This window comes from Pan paniscus, chromosome 1, assembly GCF_029289425.2.
Source record: "Pan paniscus chromosome 1, NHGRI_mPanPan1-v2.0_pri, whole genome shotgun sequence".
Taxonomy (NCBI): Eukaryota; Metazoa; Chordata; class Mammalia; order Primates; family Hominidae; genus Pan; species Pan paniscus.
In genome coordinates this window covers 109551597-109571251 of record NC_073249.2, presented here as the reverse complement: position 1 = coordinate 109571251, position 19655 = coordinate 109551597, and the positions used below count along the sequence as shown (strand labels likewise).

The 19655-nt window shown below is 46.6% G+C and overlaps 1 protein-coding gene across 1 annotated transcript in view; it reads right to left on the bottom strand.

Annotated features, from left to right (window-relative positions):
* Positions 1 to 7988, bottom strand: part of PTGFRN (prostaglandin F2 receptor inhibitor) — an 80321-nt gene extending 72333 nt beyond the window's left edge. Inside the window, exon 1 of the mRNA XM_003806281.6 lies at positions 7857 to 7988. Coding sequence (XP_003806329.4) covers positions 7857 to 7905 — 49 coding nt within the window. The 5' untranslated portion in view covers positions 7906 to 7988. The remainder of the gene's footprint in view (positions 1 to 7856) is intronic.
* Positions 7989 to 19655: the final 11667 nt, after the last annotated feature.

Sequence of the window (19655 nt, the reverse complement as noted above, 5' to 3'; positions counted from 1 at the left end):
CTTAGCTAATGTGAATAAGAGAAAGATGGATTATAAAATGCAAGAGTCCCTGTGCTAGAGATTCTGCCTAACAGCCAAAGACCTAAAAGCTATCAGAGAGTAAGTTAATTCCACCAATCAACATAGAAGAAGACATCCAGAGGGACACAGAGGAAACTTCATATGTGTGCAGATAAAGAAAGGGAACATACAGGCCGGGAGCAGTGGCTCACGATATTTTGGGAGGCTGAGGCAGGAGGATCACTTGAGGCCAGGAGTTTGAGACCAGTCCGAGAAACATAGCAAGACCCTGCCTCTAGAAAAAAGATAAAAAATTAACCAGGCCTGGTTGTGCAGTCCTAGCTACTCAGGAGGCTGAGGTGGGAGGACTGCTTGAGCCCAGGAGTTTCATGCTGCAATGAGCCATGATTGCACCACTGTAATCCAGCCAGGGTGATGGCGTGAGACCCTGTCCTAAACAGAAAGAGACAGGGAACAAGGGAACATATAGAAAACCTCTAACTAGCATGTCTGGGGAGGCTTTGGGGCTACTGTTAGGGCTGAAAAGTCTGAGATCACTGCAGAGACTGCATGCCATATCACACTGCTCTCTCCATGCTCTCCTCTCCCTCTCCCTTCCCTCCTCTGTGGCTCTTCAAGGCTAGGGCTTCTATTTGCACCCCAACCCCCCTGTGCCACCTTCTCTGGAGTCCACACCCAGTAGTCATGCCTGCTCACTGCTCTTCAGCCTGTCCTTTGCCACCAGAGTCTCCCAGCTGGCCTGTGGGCCTGCTTAGAGACGCCTGGATCCTGTTTAAGTTGATCTGGTTCTGCCGTGCCCTGAGCCACTACCCTCACCGTGGTCTTCCGCTCCACACCACTTGAAAAGGTGGGCGATCGTTTCTGACTCGGAGTTCCTTCCCCACCCCACCCACTTCTCAAGTTCTGTGATTTCCCTTCCTCCTTCACTGGGCAGACTTCACAGTGCCCATATCCAAGGGCTTCTCTGTCTTTATCCTTCCAGTTCTGTAGCAGCATGTGACCAATCCCTCTTTAACAAGTCCACTCACACCCTTCTCTGCTTGGCTTCCGACAGCGTGCTCTCCCAGTACTTCTCCCGTTCCCTGACTACTCCTAGAACTCTCCCTTTCATTTCCTGTCTCCTCACTGCAGGCATTTCCAAGAACCTGCCCTTGACCCTCATCTCAATCGTCCACTTTCTGACATCTAGTGCATTTTGTCCAACTCTTTGAGGGCAGATCTGAGTCTGCTCTGCTCATACAGCAATCCTCAGAACAATGCCCGGCGTGTAATAGTAGGCGCTTGCTCAATATTTGCTGAATAAATGAGCTGCTAGCCGTGCTACTGAGCTTCACACCTTGCATCTTCAAACAGCTCATTCCAAAGCTAGGGCTAAAGGGCTGTAGTTCACCAAGTGAAGGAGAGAACTGCCATCCTTCGCCAAATCATAGCACACACAGGAAATGATAATATCTGTATAGCTCTCCGGGTAAGCAGGCCTTTGGATTTAGAGGCAGCCCCTGCCCTGTGGGTATCAGTATCATGACAACCCACCTGAAATCCATGTGAGTCCCTTACTGAGGCCCATAAGCTGGGGAGTTCTGTCTAGTCCAGCTCTAAAGAAGAGCAAGGAAGAGCCATTATCAGAATATTCTTGGCTTGGAGTCACTTTTAAGCTCCAAGAAGTAACTCATCTGTCTGCCCACTATCTCTATTTCATTAGGATTCCAAGGTAGCACCCACTCTGAAATGTGCCCGGAACCCTTAGGCACAATTCCACTCTTCGCTATTCTAAGCCAAATTCATCCTAGACAGAGCAACAGTAGCCACGGGTTCTTCTCCACTCCTATGAAATACCCTAAGTGAGATAAATATTTTCACATTCCAACTGCTTGTAAAGGTGTGAAACAGGATGCAATTAAGGTCCCAGAACATTTTACTTAAACTTGAATCATGCTGCTTAGTGACACAATACAGAGTATTGTGGAGAAATCAGCCTTCAAAGAACACAAGCGAATGCACAGAGCCATGATCTCCAGCCTCCTGGAAACGCATATTGCTGGGACACGACAGTGTTAACTTCTGGGTCTAATTCTGTTGCTTCCCAAAGACTACAGTTGGTGTGGGGAGAAATAGTCCAAGATCGAAAAAACCACTGACTGTGCCAACTGCAGCACTTCGCCTTTTCCAGAAGATAAATTATGAAGAATTTTTGCCAGTTCAAGTTATTTTCCCAAAGCAGAGTCAAATGACCCTTGCAACCCTGCCTTTAAGAAACCAATGCAATTAAACAAAACAGCTATGAACTGCCTGGACAGCATCCTTCCAACTTCATTTGATAAAGTGAGATGCAGACACACATCGACAGACAAGCACACACCTTATTTAACTGCCAGACGCAGTGCCAATATGAAAATGTACATTCAATCTACGGGGGGAAGATCAGCTCAGCAGCTCATCGCTAAAACAAAATAGCCACATAAATGCCGACTAGCCTGCTGCCTTGTAAGGAATGATCACTGACAACTAGAGTTCCTATTCAGCAGGCTAATAAGAATAATTATAGCCAGGGCAGGCATTAATCAGCTTGGCAGATACAGGAATTCTGTTAACAAGGCTAAAATAAGTGCCAAGGAATCTCTGAAGGCCACAGCACTTCAAAGACTGTTAAAGCTGGATGGATTCACTAGGGTTCCTCCCACTGGCCTTCCTCCTCCTTCAGTGCTTTCCAGAGGCAGTTGCATTTCGGCCCGTCCTCAGAGCCGGCATGGCCACCTGCTAGGGTTGCAGAGATGCCACACCTCTGAGGTGCATGCTGGCACTGCCCTTCCCTTCAGGAAGTGTACCTGGGCTGCACTAATCCTGGATCCTCCTATTTTTAAATGCACTTTCACTTTCAAACCACTATCATCTTTCTTCACCTAAGCTAATCTCAAGCAATACGCAGCATAAGGTTTAGCGAACATTAGTAAACTTTTCCTTAGCAGAGACAGAATGGAGTCCTGAGATCAGATCCTAGGTCTGCTAGGAAGAATCTGTATGTCTCTAGACAAGTTAACTAACTTTTCTGGGCATCAGTTTCCTTATCTGTAATAAAGACAAAATAATAGTGACTTTCTCAAAGTATTGCTGTGAGGAATAAATACCAGAATGTACGTCAGAGCTTGACGCTTGATATGCAATCGAGAAATAGTAGCTATTATTAGTCTGTGCCTATTAGGTGCACAGCCTTGTACAGAAGCTATGAGGAAAAAAAAACAAAATACTCAGTATGCAGAGACACACACACGTTAGACAGGAGTGGCTGTGCCTGGGCAGGAGGGTGGACACATTTTTTTCCTTTTTTTTTTTTGAGACAGGGTCTCGCTTTGTTACCCAAGCTGGAGTGCAGTGGTGCGATCACGGTCCCCTACAGCCTTGACCTCCCAGACTCAAGTGATCCTCCCCACTCAGCCTCCCAAGTAGCTGGAACCACAGGCACATGCCACCATACCCGGCTAACTTTTCTTATTTTTTAGTAGAGATGGGGGTCTCACTATGTTGCACAGGCTGGTCTCGATCTCCTGATCTCAAGCAATCCTCCCACCTTGGCCTCCCAAAGTGCTGGGATTGCAGGCATGAGCTGACGTGTTTAGCCCAGATTTTTCTTTTGACCTTATATCCTTTATAAGTAACACAGAGACTGTTAGCTGTTCCCTCAAAATCTGACTTTCCCTTCTTCCATAGTAGCTGGCACATGGCTTCCCAGCTTTCCTTACAGCTAGTGTGGCATGGGCCCAAAGTCTCTCCAATAGAACGTGTGCAGAAATGATGTGTGCCACTTTCAAGTCTGACCCACAAAGACTCCAAATATTCTACTCCACGCTCTTTCCTCCTTTGTAGGGGCTGGAATGGTGATGACGACTACCAAAGTGATCTTAGAAACTGTGAGTTGAAGACAGCAGAACTGCCACCAGCTGGGGAGCCAGAATGACTGTGTAAAGCAGGGTTCCCACCCAACCCTTTCCTCTGAAGCATCTCCCTCACATTGTTATATAAGACACATCTATTGTCTGAACCACTATGCTTTGAGTTTGTTAGAGCAGTTTAGCCTACCTGATTAATACAAAGTCCTTTTACATTATTTGAATTTTAAAATACAGATGTAATGCTTTTGACACTTAAAAAAGTATCTCAATAGATTTGCAAAAATAAAGACATAAATAAAGAGAATGTGTTAATCCCACCCTACAATCTCCATGCCTTCTACTCTCCAATTTATGTTGCACTAGTTGAGGGTTTATCCTCCTCAACACGTTACCCTGTCCTGTTAATCTTGCCCTACAAACTTTTAATGGCTACCCATTCCCACAGATAAAATGACATATGTAAGTATTCAGTCAGCCAATATGTATCAAACAACCAGTATGAGTTATATATCCTATTCGTAATAGGGACATTGTAGTGAACAAAATCAATATGGCCCCTGCCCCCAGGGGAAACAATCAGAGTAGGGAACAATTACATACAATGAAGGAAATATATGCTCTGATGACAGGGCACAGACTGGCTGGCAGCACCCAGAGCACCAACAAATCTACCCCTCCCAGTCCAGACTCCTTAGCACAGCATGCAAAACCTACAGGATCTATCCCAAACCCACCTTTCCTCCCCCATTATTTCCTCCTCCCCCAGATAATTGCACCCCCATTATTTCCTCCTCCTCCCAGCTCCAGCTACAGGGAACTTACGTGCCATTTCTCAATGAGCCATGTACTTTCACTCATCCACACTTTAGGCTTTTCCCCAGAGCCCAGAATGCTCTTCTATCCTTTCTTTCAAAATTCTAATTATCCTCAAGGCTCAACTCAAATGTCACTTCTTCAGCAAAACCAGCCCCAACCCCCAAGTCAAAATTAATCATCCCCTTCCTTGTTTCCCACACTTGGTTTCCATGTCAGGTATTTCATTCAGTCCTGTGGTTAGCTATTTTATTCTCTGTCTACTCACACCCACCAGCCGCTCAGGGAGATGCTGTGTCTTTGTCATTTGTCTGGGACTCCCAGTATTGAACACACAGTTGCACACAGAGTGGCCACTCAAGAAATGCCACATTGAGTGGATGGGCAAGACAGGTCAGACACAGGCAATGGATGTGAAACCTGCTCTATGTGGCTGGGTGGGTTCTGGTGTGATCATGGTAGGTAGGCTTAGGAAGGCTTCATGGAGAAAGTGAGTTTCAAGGGAAAAAGGAAATATTAATACGCAGGCAAGAGGTGAGAAGTAGAAGGGGCCAGAAGGTTTAATATAGTTTACATAAAGGAGAGCAAACAGGTTAGTTGGAACGAAGTGTCTGAGCCAGAGAAGACCAGAGGGGAGGGACACAAGGGGCAACATCTCCTTGGAGGTAACTCATAAGGACCCAGTGAGAACAGGTGGGAGCCCCAAAAATGATCATTTAGGAAAAGGATGAGCTTAAAAGGGAGGCTGGAGGAAATAATCAACCAGGAAGACACCAACTGTGTGGGAAACAATCAGGACCTGGGCTAAGACAGTAGCCGTAGAAATAGGAAGGAAAGAAAGAAGCTGGAGTCTGCGGTACGGGGAGAGCCAAGAATTGAGAGACTACGTGAATGTGGAGGTCAAAAAGAGCAGCGATACCACGATTATACCCAGGTTACACCCCAGGAGGAAAGATGATCTTGTTTATCAACATATTACATTTCAGGGATCAGTACAGTGCCAGAGCAGTGTAACACAGCGAGACCTTCCCAGAGGTCAGGCTGAAGCCACACCGAGTGAGATTCTGTGACAGCAGAGTTATCAGGAGGGTCATCAATGGTTCAGAGAACTGTTAGGTGAAAAGGTACTGGCTGGTGACACCACAGAAATTCCCTGTGTAATTCATAGGAGGCATCCAGCCAGGACAGGATATGCTGGAGTACAATCAAGATTTCCCCAAGCTGTGCTTTCCCCACTTCTATTTTGTTTTTGTCAGTCTCTCTTTGCCCCCTCCCCTCTTCTCCCTTCATTATTACTCAAGGGCATTGTTTTCAAAGTTCTACCTCATCCCACCCTCATAACTGGTACCCAGGTTGTTCAGAGAACTGCACAGCTCTAGGGGGAGTCATTCACACAGACTACAAAGTGAACAGCAGCTCCCGAAGTTGTACAGTGCACAATCTGTGCAAACCTAGGCCATGGCCCTGCTTGACCCAGACACATAAAGTCAATTAATGTGCGTGGACTAATAACAGCAGTGCGCCACTAACATACAACTTACAAGGGTCCCAGAGTGACAAGTAAAGATTAAAAGCACTACCACCGGGTGTGGTGGAGCATGCCTGTAATTCCAGCACTTCAGGAGGCTGAGGTGGGAGAATCACTTGAGCCCAGGAGTTTGAGGCTTCAGTGAGCTGTGGTTGTGCCACTGCACTCCAGACTGGGTGAAAGACTGAGGCTTTGTTTCAAAAATAAAAATAAAGCACTAGGATCAGGGACTATAGAAAAGATGCCATAAAACTAAGTGGAAGATCTGGAAGCTTTCTGCACATGGGCTGAAGCTGAAGCAATGTGGCTGGACGAGCTCTCTGAGGGAGTCAGTTCAGAAAATCCCTTCAAGGTGAAGGAAGAAAACACAGCAGCCAGCAAGGCTGGTTCATCAGCAGCAGGAGTCATGGGGGTTAGAGCAGTGTGGGCCCCGGTGTCCCCAGCAGGGGAGTGGCTGTACAAGGCCTCCTCTGGAACCCTCTGACCATAAGTGCAGAGTAATCATTTGCCCTGTGTGCAGCTGGGACCTGAATGGCACGGACACCGCACATCATGCGCTCTGTGAAAGACTCAGAGCCGCCTTCTCTAGGGGCTTGGAAGAGAACCCCAGGCCAGGTCACAGGAATCATCTTGTCCTGGTTGACACTGACAACAAGGATCCAAGAATATCAAAGCATTTAAGAGTCGGCCCTGGGGTACCATGGTGGGCACTTAATAAACATATTTCCGTGGCTGGCTAGGATCACCATGTGGATCTACGTGAAGATGGTGTCTGTGTATGGAGTGAATGGAAAATGGAGAGGGAAAAAACCCACAAAAGATTCCTTGGGTGGGGGGAGGGCGCTGGGCCAAAACCTCACGGGGCACCCAGGGTTTCCGGAGGGTGGAAGACGAGGGGATAGTAAGGGAGGGAAAGTAACAGGTAGAAAAAGTTGGAGAAGCCAGGCTCTTAGGTCTTTGTGTATAAATACGCAGCTAGGCAGCTTCAAGAAAAGCTAAAAGAAAAGACTGAGGCAGAAGATCTAGCCACGACGAAAATGACGGCAGGACTCGCTCGCCGATTTCCATTGTAACGCTCCGGGCCACCCTGTGACCTTCGTGGAAGGAAGTTGGAGGATTCTCTCGCTTCCCTGGAAAGGCAACTCCGCGCGGGTTGGGTGAAGAGCGACCCGGCCGGCGGCGGCTATGGCGGGGCATATCAAAGGCTCACATTTCCGCTCTCGAGCCGAGGACCCGGGCCGGGACCGCAGCACCTTCCGGGCCGGGAGTTCAAGGTGAGCCGGGCTCCCGGCGGCCAACAGGTAGGGAGACCTGGGGGAAAGACGGCCCCGGGCCACTCCCCCCGGCACATGTTGGGGGCGAGGCTCGGCCTGGCGGAGCGGCCACTTGCACCCCGCGCGCGGGGCCCGAGCGGATTCGCGCCAGGCTCCGGGCGGCCCCGCGGCCGCTCCCCGCCGGGCCGAACAGCCCGCGCACCCCGGCCGGGTTTCCCGGGAGCAGCCCGGGCACCCTCGGCGCCCCAGGCCGCGCGCTGCAGCCGCGCCCCGCCGAGCCCTCCAGGGCCCCGCCAGTCCCCGTGTGCCCCGCTGAGCCCCGCGCACACTCACCCAACGACAGGAGCGCCAGCAGCAGCGGCCTCGAGGCCAGGCGCCCCATGCTCGCCCGGCGGGAGCGACTCTCCCCCTCCTCCTCCTTCCCCGCCGCCTCTCCTCCTCCTCCTCTTCCAGCTCCGGCTGCTCCAGAGTCGGCGCTCCTCCGCCTGGGCCGCGCGCCTGCTCCGCTCTCCTCGCGAGCCGATAAATCCCAGCGCTGGGGCGTACGTGCGCCCCTGGCTCCGCTCGCTCCCTCCCGCCTCCTTCCCTCCCTCCTCCAGCCGGCCGGGCCCGGGAGCCGGCCCCGCCGATCCGAGTGTGCAGCCCCGACCGCTTCCCGAAAGCAGAAGGGAAGAACCGCAGCGCCCGCCCGCGCCTCCCATCCGGCGCTTTGCCAGCAACAAACACAAACTTTCCCAAGCCCCTCCCCGCTCCAGGTAACGGAGGAAGAGCCGGGGCCACCCGCTTAAAGGCGAGGAGGCGTCGGAGCCCACCCTGCCATCCCCTCTGGGCCCCCACCCCACGAGAAACTTTCCTCCGACCTTTAAAAGTTGGCCTGGGAAAGACTCGTCTGGAAATCCCATCGCTTTAGCCCTATCCCGGGACACCCCGCGTTCCATCACGCTGGAGTCACCCACGCGTGTCTAGTCTATCCTCAGCCAACTCCCCGCTCGTTCGGCCTCTCGTCCTGAGCTAAACACCCCACCAACCAGCCGCTTGGCCTATGCCAAAAATTATGCAGATAGGAGCGAAGGAGCTGAAAGGACTTTTAAAAGCCACGGATTCCAACCTCTACCATACAGAGGCCTTAAGTGTTTCGGTGAGGTGCCCAAGGATTCACAGGGAAGGGGCAAAATCAGAACCCCGCTCTCCTGACTCTGCCCACTCCCCGGTGGCTAGGGTGGGCCTGCCTCCTTCCTTACCCAGCTCCCTCCCTCTCCTCGGCGCCTGTGGCACTGATTAGAACAGCACCCCACAAAGACACCCATTTAAAAAACAAACAAAACCCAAGTGTATTAATAGCTATAGTACTTCATATAGAATGTACTCTTAAGACTTCATATTTATTGCTGTAAGTGGACACCACTGGTTGCCAATAAAGACTCATTTTTCCCCCTACAATAGAGTTTTGTGCTTTTGATTTGAATACAAAAGGCCCGACTTGGTTGGGAGAAATGGAGCATTCCTTGCTTGAAACTTAGCAAGCATGATTCAAACACGCAAGGAGCAGCACTGGTGCCCACTGCCCGTCACTGGGCTTTCATTCACATGCAAAACGGATCGCAGATGCTTATGCGGAAACTGCCCACACTGGGGAAGAACACTGCTTTTACTCTCATGCATCCGTCTTTCAACCAACAAATGTTTCGTATTTCCCCACTATCAAATGTGTGATTAGCCAGGTATCTCTGGAAAGAGACTTAAAAATTCATTCCTGGTGGTGCAACGTTATTGTACTTAATGCCACTGAATGGTACACTTAGAAATGTTTAAAATTGCCAGGCCTGGTAACTGGTACTTGTAATGCTAGCTACTCAGAAGGCTGAGGTTGGGGGGGCAGGGGGAGGCGGGGGGCAGGGATGGTGTTGCTTGAGGCTAGGAGTTTTTATTTGTTTTGTCTTCTTTCTTTCTTTCATTTTTGAGACAGGGTCTCAAAATGAGGATCTGTCACCTAGGCCGGAGTGCAGTGGTGCGATCAGGGATCACTGCTGCCTTGACCTCCCAGGCTCAAGCAATCCTCCCACCTCCACCTCTCAAGTAGCTGGAACCACAGATGTGTGCCACCACACTCTAGCTAATTGTTTTTATTTTTTGTAGACACTGGAGTCTCCCTATGTTGGCCAGGCGGGTCTCGAACTCCTGGGCTCAAGCGATTCTCCCGCCTCGGCCTCCCCAAAGACTGGGATTACAGGTCTGAGCCACTGGGCTGGCACTTTTTCTTCTTTTTCTTTTTTCTTTCTTTTTTTTTATTTGAGGCTAGAAGTTTGAGACCACTCGGGCAACATTGTGAGACACCGTCTCTAAAAAACAATTTTTAAGGTTAAAATGGTAAATTTTGTGCTATGCACATTTTACACAATAATTTTTTTAAAATTTATTTCTGCTGCCAAGCCTTTCCTGGTTCTGTTCATACACACTGTAATTCCTTTCTCTTCCCCATCCCAATTCTTCCCTAGAATCTCGCAGGGAAGTTTCCCAATTTCACTCAATCAACCTTGAATTCAAGCCTAATGTTAGGCCTTGGAAGATAGTGGAGCTTCAGAGAAATGTGAGGCCTGGCACCTTCAGAAGCTCAGATTTCAGCTCATCCTCCATCTTTCCTTTTCTTAACCACCCAGAACGCTTGATGTTTGAACCACACGTTGTGGCACTTGGTCACATTCAGTTTAGCAAAATGTATACACTACCCCCATCTCTGTCTAATAATGCATGGGCCTAAGAGGCTGTCACATTTTCACCTTGTATCCCACCTTATGGCAGAGTAGGTGTTTTAAAAATTCTTTTGTTTAATCAACAATGTGTGTCAGGGACTGTGCCTAGCACATGGTAGGTCCCAATGTATATTTATAGAGTGAATTAATGGCAGACACTGGGCTAGATCCTGGGGGTACAGGGATGAAGCAGACAGTTCTTGCCCTTGAGGAGTCGACATTTTGTGCATCGTGATTGCATATGCAAGGTAGAGTTGTGACACCACAAGGGAGCGGCCAGTCCAGGAGGAGGCTGTCAGAGAAAGCTTCACAGAGGGGATGACTATGCAACGAGTCTTGAAAAATTGGTAGGTCTTTAGCTGTGGAGTGTAAGGATAAGCTTACAATAGATGTTGTGTATTTAATATGATAGAGATTCTTCTCACCTCACCCACCCCCAGGTATTATTAAATTAATGGTGTATCTTACAATCATGGAAATAACAGTGGTTAACCATTGAAATGATGAGAATAAATAAAATTGTCTAGGTAAGGCAGGTAGAATGAGGACTGAAGTGGGTAGCCTGCTGGTGGCTGGCAGTTAACTGTCATGGGAGTTAACCAAAGAGCCACTTTTGTAGCAAAAAATAAGCATAAATTAATAACTCTAGACTGTTGGTTATAACCACCACACCCTTTGCACCTTCCTGACTACCAATGGATAAAGGAAGAAACACAGCAGACTGGCACAATTTGTTAATTCATGACTCTGGAATCTGATGATGCTTTTACTATGAAAGATATTTATTTACCAGAGTGAGTAACCTTCTATACAGGTAAGGCTTTTGCCCCAACCAGTTGTTCTCCTATCTTAGTCTATAGGCTTGCCTGGGGCAGGAAGACTCACTCTCCAGCAATTCTAATTGATTCACGCCCACCCCCAAGGAGAGTACCGACATGGGTTTCTTTTCTCCAGTCATAGTGCCCCCAAGGGGCACTGGTCACAGCAGTCAGACATTATGGTCTTTTGGTCACACATGTCTTTCTGCAGGTGATACCCCTAAAACCTCACAAGAGTCCTCATACTGTTACGCCAAACAAGTTTTCCCTGCTGAGATCAGGCAAAAACATCATCATATTATTTAACTTTGTGAATGAAAATGTTAAAAGGTTCCCAGTGAATGAAATTGCTGATTGTTCTAAGACTCACCTAGACTTGGAGTTGTTGGCCCTGCCACCTCTGGCAGCCTGTACACGCACACAGTCTCCAAATGACCCTGACCCCTGCCTACTTCAGCAGGGGCTCAGGGGAAGGAGTATATTCCATGGCACCGTTTCATTCCACTAATCATTTTCACTCACAATCTTCCTTGTTCTGTGCCCAGATGTATATTTTCCCAGTTAAAGTTAAACAGAGATTACTAAACAAAAAGAAATTTAGGATTATATTATAGAATTAGAAAATGAAATTAAAAGTTAGAAAGGGAGGGGTGGGAAGAGGAGGCCTTTATTTCCCCACGAGTGAGAGTCCTGCAATACTGGTGAGATTAGTGGGGAAGCTGTAGAATGCTCATGTGACAAGTTTGAAAACAGCAAGGGACCTCATCTGTTTGGTATGGGCTAAGCAGGGTCCTGCCTGAGGGCTGGTCCTGCTCGTCACCACCCAACTATCAATCCTCCCCATCTTTTCTTCAGCCCTAAAAGACTGAAGTGGGACATGGTGGGAAAAGTGTTCTTAAATGACTTAGAACTGTTCCAGATTCCACCTCCACCAGGCCAAAAGTGTCTCCCTGGGAACCTACCCCACATAGCATCACGCCTGCAGGAACACTGGGGTAGAGAAGTGTGAGGAGAAAATAAGGAATTGGATGGAGGTGAGCCTTTGGCAATAAAAGCTCTCCCCAAGACTGAGGCTATTTCCTATGTTACGAGCAGACAGGGCCCTTGCCCTGGAGGGGCTTATCATCTAATTTAATGCATGAAAAACCTGGAATACAGTGAGGGACGGGGAGGAGATGGAAACCACAAGAGCAAAGGAATTGAAAGAAAGGTAAATGGATAAGAGAGACACAAGCCATTATGTGTTGTATTCTGCAAATATGCCATCATCTGGGCTGAAAGTGTCTCTTCAAATGAATGGAGACAGCAGTCCCTTGTGCAAAAGAGGGGCTAACACATTAGAAATAGTTGCAGGCGCTATGGATGTTGGAGTAAGTTCTTTACCTAAGGTCAGGGCTGCCAAGTAGGATGGTGCCCAAGGGTGCCCCATCGAGCCAACATTGTGCCCTGTCTCTGACCTGCTATGCCCAGGACAGGCCTTTATCCCCTCACAGGAAGGGAGTTTATCCCAGCCTTCACACATAAATTGGGAGGGGGAGGGAGGGAGACAAGGATGAATATGTCCTCTTCCTTTCACCATTTCCCCACTTGCCTTTCTCACCCCACGTGAGCTGCACTTCTGTGTTCAACTAGAATATTATCTTAAGTTCTAAGCATTATATTTTAAAAACAACATTTACACACTCAAATGCATCCAGAGTAGGGAGGGTTGCTAGCCAAAATACAGAATGCCCAGTAAAATTGGAATTTCAGATAAATAAGCAATATATTTTTAGTATAAGTATGTCCCAAATATTACACAGAGCATACTTAACACTAAAAATGTATTCGTCGTTTATCTGAAACTCAAATTCAACTGGGCATTCTATATTTTTATCTGTGAAATCAGGCAACCCTCATCAGGAGAAGAGTTACCTTATATGGAAAGAGGTTCTTCTGGAAGACTTGGAGAAGTCAACAGGGAGCTCTGAGGAGTTGTCTTCAGTTGTTTTTGAAGTGTTGCACTTTAAGGGAGGAGTAGACTTTGATTCGAAGTCTTACTCTGAGTCACTGTGTAAAAATTGCTAAGAGAAAAAATTGGCCTAGTTTGTGATAACCACTTAGCTCAATGATGAGGAGAGTTAAATTATACAGTGGTATCCTCTCCTCTCGAGGTAAAATGTTTACCTCCAAGGCATTAAGGCCCCTCTAAGGGGACATTAGGTGGAGCCATGGACAAACTGACCTTGGAGGAAATCCTTTCCAATCTCAAGATTTCGAGATTTACCTAAATCCAGCCAATTCTCTTTTCTAGTCCATCTTCCAAAGCTCAGTCTTTGTCCTTGCTGCACTTCTCTTTCTCTAACTTAGGGCTGAGCCATAGGTGTGCTCTGCAGCACTAGAGAACAGAGAAACTCATAGACAGATGACATGGCTTTATTATGAAAAACTGGGATTACAACTCCTGCTCCCTGTGTACTCTCCACTGGAGAGGACTCACAGATCGATTGTTCTAAAACAGAGCCATCATTTTGGTAGACATGGCTCCATTTTTTATCTACTTTATAACTCATAATCCCCTTCAGCCAGTCACTTGTTGCCCAGATACACTTTGCAACATTTTGCAACTTTGTCTATCTTGGAGGATGTACATGGAATGGCATTTTGCACAGTCAGCCATGTCACGGGTACTTTAATGAATGGTTGTTCATCCACCTGCAGCAGAAGCAGGTTTGTTGCACCTGCTTTAATATTTTTTCCAGCTTAAAATTATTGTATCCATGCTTTATGATATAAACTTTATGAGGTTTCGATCACCCATTGACCTCTGGGTTGGAAGGCAAAGTTACTTTCTGAGGAGAATCTAGGGCGCCCTCCCCATTAAAACACCGAAGGTCCACTTCTGAGTCATAGCTGGCTGTCCTGATGTGGCCCCACCTAGAAAAGTCATCATCTTGATGAGGATTTCAAACGTACTGCCCCTCAATATTTTTTTAAATGCTCAGCTGGGAAAAAATAGTATTTATGGAAGATTATTGAAGTAAATGCAGTCTGTACATTTTTCTAGACACCCAAAGATCTACCCCTAAGTTATGAATTAAGTGGAACATCAGTAAGCTTAGTACCTGTTTATACCATATTGGCACCCTCATAAAGTTGCTTTTACTGAATTGCATTTTGTCATGATACCATCAGCCTATATTGAGGGATGTCCTAAGAAACAGCTTTGTGCACTTTGTCATTTTGTTTCCCAGAAGGACAGGTTTACAGATGCTCTTCGTTAAATCAGGCAGCAGCCTCTGCTTAGGATGCATGGAGGAATTTTACTCTCATCTCAGAACCACAAATAGTTGTGCTTTTCCTTAGTGACTAGTTTCTTTTTTCGTATGGAGTCTGTAAATATTGTAACTGATAGTATTTTCCTTTTCATGGTAGTGATTGGGAAGGTTATGTTTAATTCTATGACCTCCCTCTAGCAAATGAATAAAACTTTTTTTTTTTTGAGACAGAGTCTTGTACTGTCACCCAAGTTGGACTGGAGTGCAGTAGTATGATCACAGCTCACTGCAGCCTCAACCTCCTGGGCTCAAGTGATCTTCCCACCTTAGCCTCCCAAGTAGCTAAGACTACAGACATGCGCCGCCATGCTCAGTTAATTTTTAAAAAAATTTTTTTGTAGAGACAGGGTCTCCCTGTATTGCCCAGGCTGGTCTTGAACTTGGGCTTCAAGCAATTCTCCTGCCTCAGCCTCCCAAAGTGTTGTGATTACAGGCATGAGCCACAGTGCCAAGCCTTGAAGAGGACTTATAGCATGAGTTTTGCATAACCTCTAGCATAACCTTCTAGCTCCTAGTTTTGCATAACTCTAGTTTTGCATAACCTTCTAGCTCCTCCTTACCTTGCCATCATTATTTTCCCTTTCCCTCATTTACTGTTTTTTCATTTTCATTTCTTTTCTTATGTTCATGCAGTTGCACAATGCAGCAACTCCTTCTTACTGTAAAATTCTAGTCCACTCCTCCTGCCCTTCAACAGACATTTTAAATTCTAACTCCTCATTTGCCGACTAAATGCAATGAGGTAATAATCACAATGAGCTCTGCTTCCAGGGAAAGACTGGAATGTGATGAGGCTGTGTCAGCCACCCTAGAACTCAAGGCGGAGTGTGATGAGAAAGGGCACTGCCATCCACTAGAGTCACAGGAGCTCCTGAAAGGATGTTGTTTCCAAGAGCAGCAGATAGTTGACTCTCCTAACCCTAGAAAACTGCACTGCTCATCTGTCTGCACTGGGTTAGCAAATATTAGGGTTCATTTGCTTTCTCTAAGCACACAGTGGTTGAAGGCTGAAGTGGCCTGCGTGTCCAGGGCAGATGAATGGGAGTGTGCCCGATTCTATGCAGTCAACAGCTCAGGTGGTATGGTCCAGCCAGCACCAAGCCGCTTATGGCTCCTGTGTACTCTGCCATCTCCTGCTGTCCCCTCCCTCAGAAATGCGTTTCACATGTCACATGGCTACTCCTGTAGGTTAGGTTCCCTTGAAAGCAAAGCGTGAGACACTGATTTGGCTGTGAGTTCTTTATCTGGGAAGTTATCTCAAAAAGCAGTGTTGAGGGAATGGGAGAGCAAGTCAGGGAACAAGAGAAAGTCAATAAATATGTGTTATTGAGGTAAGCACAGCTGTGAACAAACTGTGTAGAATGTGCCTTTGAACTGTCCCTCAGGGGACAAGAGGCTCAGGTATTTACTCCCTGATTCTCCTGCCTCAACAGCTGAGCTTGGCCCCTACGGCATTCACTCCTCCTTGTCTCCCGTCTGTACCTGTCTGAGTCTAGAGCCCTGAAGCAGACAAGTGGAGAGACAGATATGTGTGAGGCGGGCCACTCCAGCATACTCTGAACTGTCCACATGGCTGCATGGAAACCCCAGGAGGGGCCGAGGGATACAGCTACTCATTACTCCCCCAAGAGCTCTCCCTGTTTCCCTAGCTGCTGTCTCCACCGTGTCCATGTCACCAGTTCTGCATCTGATGCTTGTTTCAGGATTGTGTATCTGTCCTAGTTTATGTGTCTGTTTCCTCTACTAGAATGAAAGTAGAGGCTGTGTTCCCCTCAGCTTTGTTTCCCAGGCACCTAGCACAACGTTCGAAACATAGTAGGTCTGCTTAATAAATGCTTCAGCTATACTTAGAATACTTCTGCTTTGATCTCTTTTATATATTGGAGTGCCACATAAAATTTTGTTTGAGGAAAAAGTCATCCAAAACCACTGATCTAACCCAACCCCCTCATTTTACAGATGAAGCATCTGAGGCTCAGAGAACCTAAGTAACTTCTCCAATATTACACAGTATATTAAAGTGATTATGGAATATTAAAATGACTTCACAAAGTACATCAAATGCAGACAAGGGAGCCGACTGGAGTTACAATGTGAATTATTAGCACTTCAAATGGAGGTTTGTGCTAGATTTTCACCAGGAAATTGCTTAAAATAAAATAGCTTGGAAAGCTCCTGAGCTCTGATTAAAGAAGTGAATGGCTTGAGTGAGGCTTTCTTTTCTAGGGGAAGATATTCACCCACTGTAAACACATTTTCAGGTAATGTACCAAGAACTTTGAATCAGAATGAACTCATTTTGCATTCTCTTCCTCCAACCTGTTCATCTAACATGGCAGCTATAGGGATAGTAGCATTTTCATTTGTAATTTAAAAATGAAGTCTGGCATGTACTACCATCTCAATAAATTGTGTTAGGTTGGTTGCCATTATTTTTAATTGCAAAAACCACACTTACTTTTGCACTGACCTAACAAAAGTCCTCTCCCAGACCTGCCCCTTTCCTGTGCTGCCTTCCTGCCCCTAGCCCATCCTTGTGCTGCAGCGTTTGGCACATGTGTGGCATACAGAATGCCAGGGACAGCCAAAGCTTATGATGAAAACCGAGAAAAACAGAAGCGTACCACTTCTCACTGTGTGCTAGTATTAAAAAAAAAGGTGAAATTTTTGATATTGGGGTGGGGGGTGGTGTCCTGTGAGTCGTGGGAACTAGTCATTCCTTCCCAGTGAGAAAGTTAGGATTTATTTGAACAGACATACTCATACGAAACCTTTCTTATTTGCCCAGACATGGGTCAACATTGCTCCAGAAAAGAGTGGCTGGTGTAACGTTTCCATGATCCTTGATGCCATGATGAAAAAGCACTTGGTGAGTGTGAGGCAGACACCTGTTCCTCATCTGTGTGGCCCATTCTCAAAGTGTTCCTTCTGACACTCATCTGAGCCAAATGATGAAGAGCGATTCAGTGAAATTTTTCATCAAGCAATGCAGAATAAAGGTTGAGAGAAGCAGATGTGGCGTCACAGACCCTGGGGGAACATCCTGGCTCTGCCAGTTACAAAAGCTGCTGACCTGGGGCAAGTTATTTAACCTTTCTGTGTGCAGTTTCCCCATCTATAAAATGGAGACAATAATAATGTTTATGGCAAAGGATTATTCTGGGGATAACTGAGAAAGGATTTTAAAAAGTATTTATGTAGGCCAGGCACAGTGGCTCATACCTGTAATCCCAGCACTTTGGGAGGCTGAGGCACGCAGATCATTTAAGCCCAGGAGTTCAAGACCAGCCTGGGCAACATGGCAAAACCCAGTCTCTACTAAAAATACAAAAAATTAGCCAGGCATGGTGGCATGTGCCTGTAGTCCCAGCTACATGGGGGCTGAGGCAGGAGAATTGCTTGAGCCCAGGTGGAGACTGCAGTGAGCTCTGATCATGCCACCTCACTGTCGCCTGGGTGAAAGAGTGAAATCCTGTCTCAAAATAAAATAAAATAAAATAAAATAAAATATTTATGTAATAGATGCTGTTGGGTTGTCTCTCAAAATTGCTTCCACCTCTACCTCCATCTTGGCAGACAACCAACTGTCTACCAGAATACCAATGTGTCCCATTCCACAGTGTGGTGATATCAAAGGAATCGGCTCTCCTTCTAGGGGCTATATTTCCAGCTCCCTTTCCATCTAGATGTGGCTGCATGGTTGGTTCTTGACGGTGAGTGTGAGGAGAAATTATATGTGTAACTTGGATAGAAGGCAGGTTGAGAAGTAGTTGTGTGGCTTCTCCATACTTTCTTCCTTGGCCTGCTAGTTAGAAGCAGAGGCCAAAGATAACTGAGCCACAAGATGGAAGAGAAATAAGAGTCCCTGAATCTCCACATGGAAGAAAGCTGCCCCCAACAGGAACATCTGCATTGTTCTGTTATGGCAGGGAGAAGTGAGTTTTGATGCTGTTAAGACACTGAAATATGGGGGCTTACTTGTTACATCTGCTACAGCTACCCTAAGTCATACACTTCCCTTCCTCTTTTCTTTGAATTTTTTTCTTCTTCTTTTTTTTTTTTGGAGAGTCAGGATCTTTCTATGTTGTGCAGGCTGGTCTTCAACTCCTGGACTCAAGTGATCCTCCCACCTTAGCCTCCCAATGTGCCGGTATTATATGCCTGAACCACTGTACCTGACCACCTCTCCTGTTTTCTAACAGAACCTCAATGTTATTGAGGGGTCCACCCAACCTCTATTGAGCCATCTGCCTCAGGGGAGACCGGCTGAATCCCTAGTCTGAGTGGGTGATTCCTGAGTGCCCTATGCCTGAGCACTACAGGGTTCTAAACTTCAATTCTTCCAAATCTTACTCCTTGTCAGTGATCAGCTTAAGCATGAATATATGGGGAAATTCTGGCTAATGAGATGTGAGGAAAAGTCTTCTGGGAAGGATTTGTAGAAAGGTCTTCTTTTTCTCTTTTCTTTTCTTTTCTTTCGAGACAGAGTCTAGCTCTGTCGCCCAGGCTGGAGTGCAGTGGCATGATCTCAGTTCACTGCAACCTCCATCTCCCCGGTTCAAGAGATTCTCCTGCCTCAGCCTCCTGGGTAGCTGTGATTACAGGTGCCCACCACCACATCCAGCTAATTTTTGTATTTTTAGTAGAGATGGGGTTTCAGTGTGTTGGCCAGGCTGGTCTTGAATTCCTGACCTCATGATCTGCCCACCTTGGCCTCCCAAAGTGCTGGACTGCAAGCATGAGCCACTGCGCCCAGCCAGGTCTTCTTTTTCTTATATTAATATAGCTACTCTAGCTTTCTTATGATTATCACTTTTTTAAAAATTGTTTTTGGTTTTTATTTTTAGCTTTATGTAGGTATAATTTACATATGATATACCAATTTAAGCATACAGTTTGATGAGTTTTGACAAATGTAGACAGTCATATAACCACCACCACAATTACGATAAGGAATATTTCTATTTCCTCCAAAAGTTCTCTGTGACGTTTTGTAGTCAGTTTCCTCCCTCCGCACCCAGTCCCTGGCAACATCTGATCTGCTTTCTATTACGATAATTTTGCCTGTTCTAAAATTTCATATGAACTGTATCCTCCAGATATATGGCTTTTTTCACACAGCATAATGCTGTTGACATTCACCTACATGGTTGCCTGTGTCAGTGAATTGTTCCTTTCTGGTGTTGAATAGTATTCCATTGTGTAGTTACAACACATTTGCTTATCCACTCACCAGGTGAGGCATGT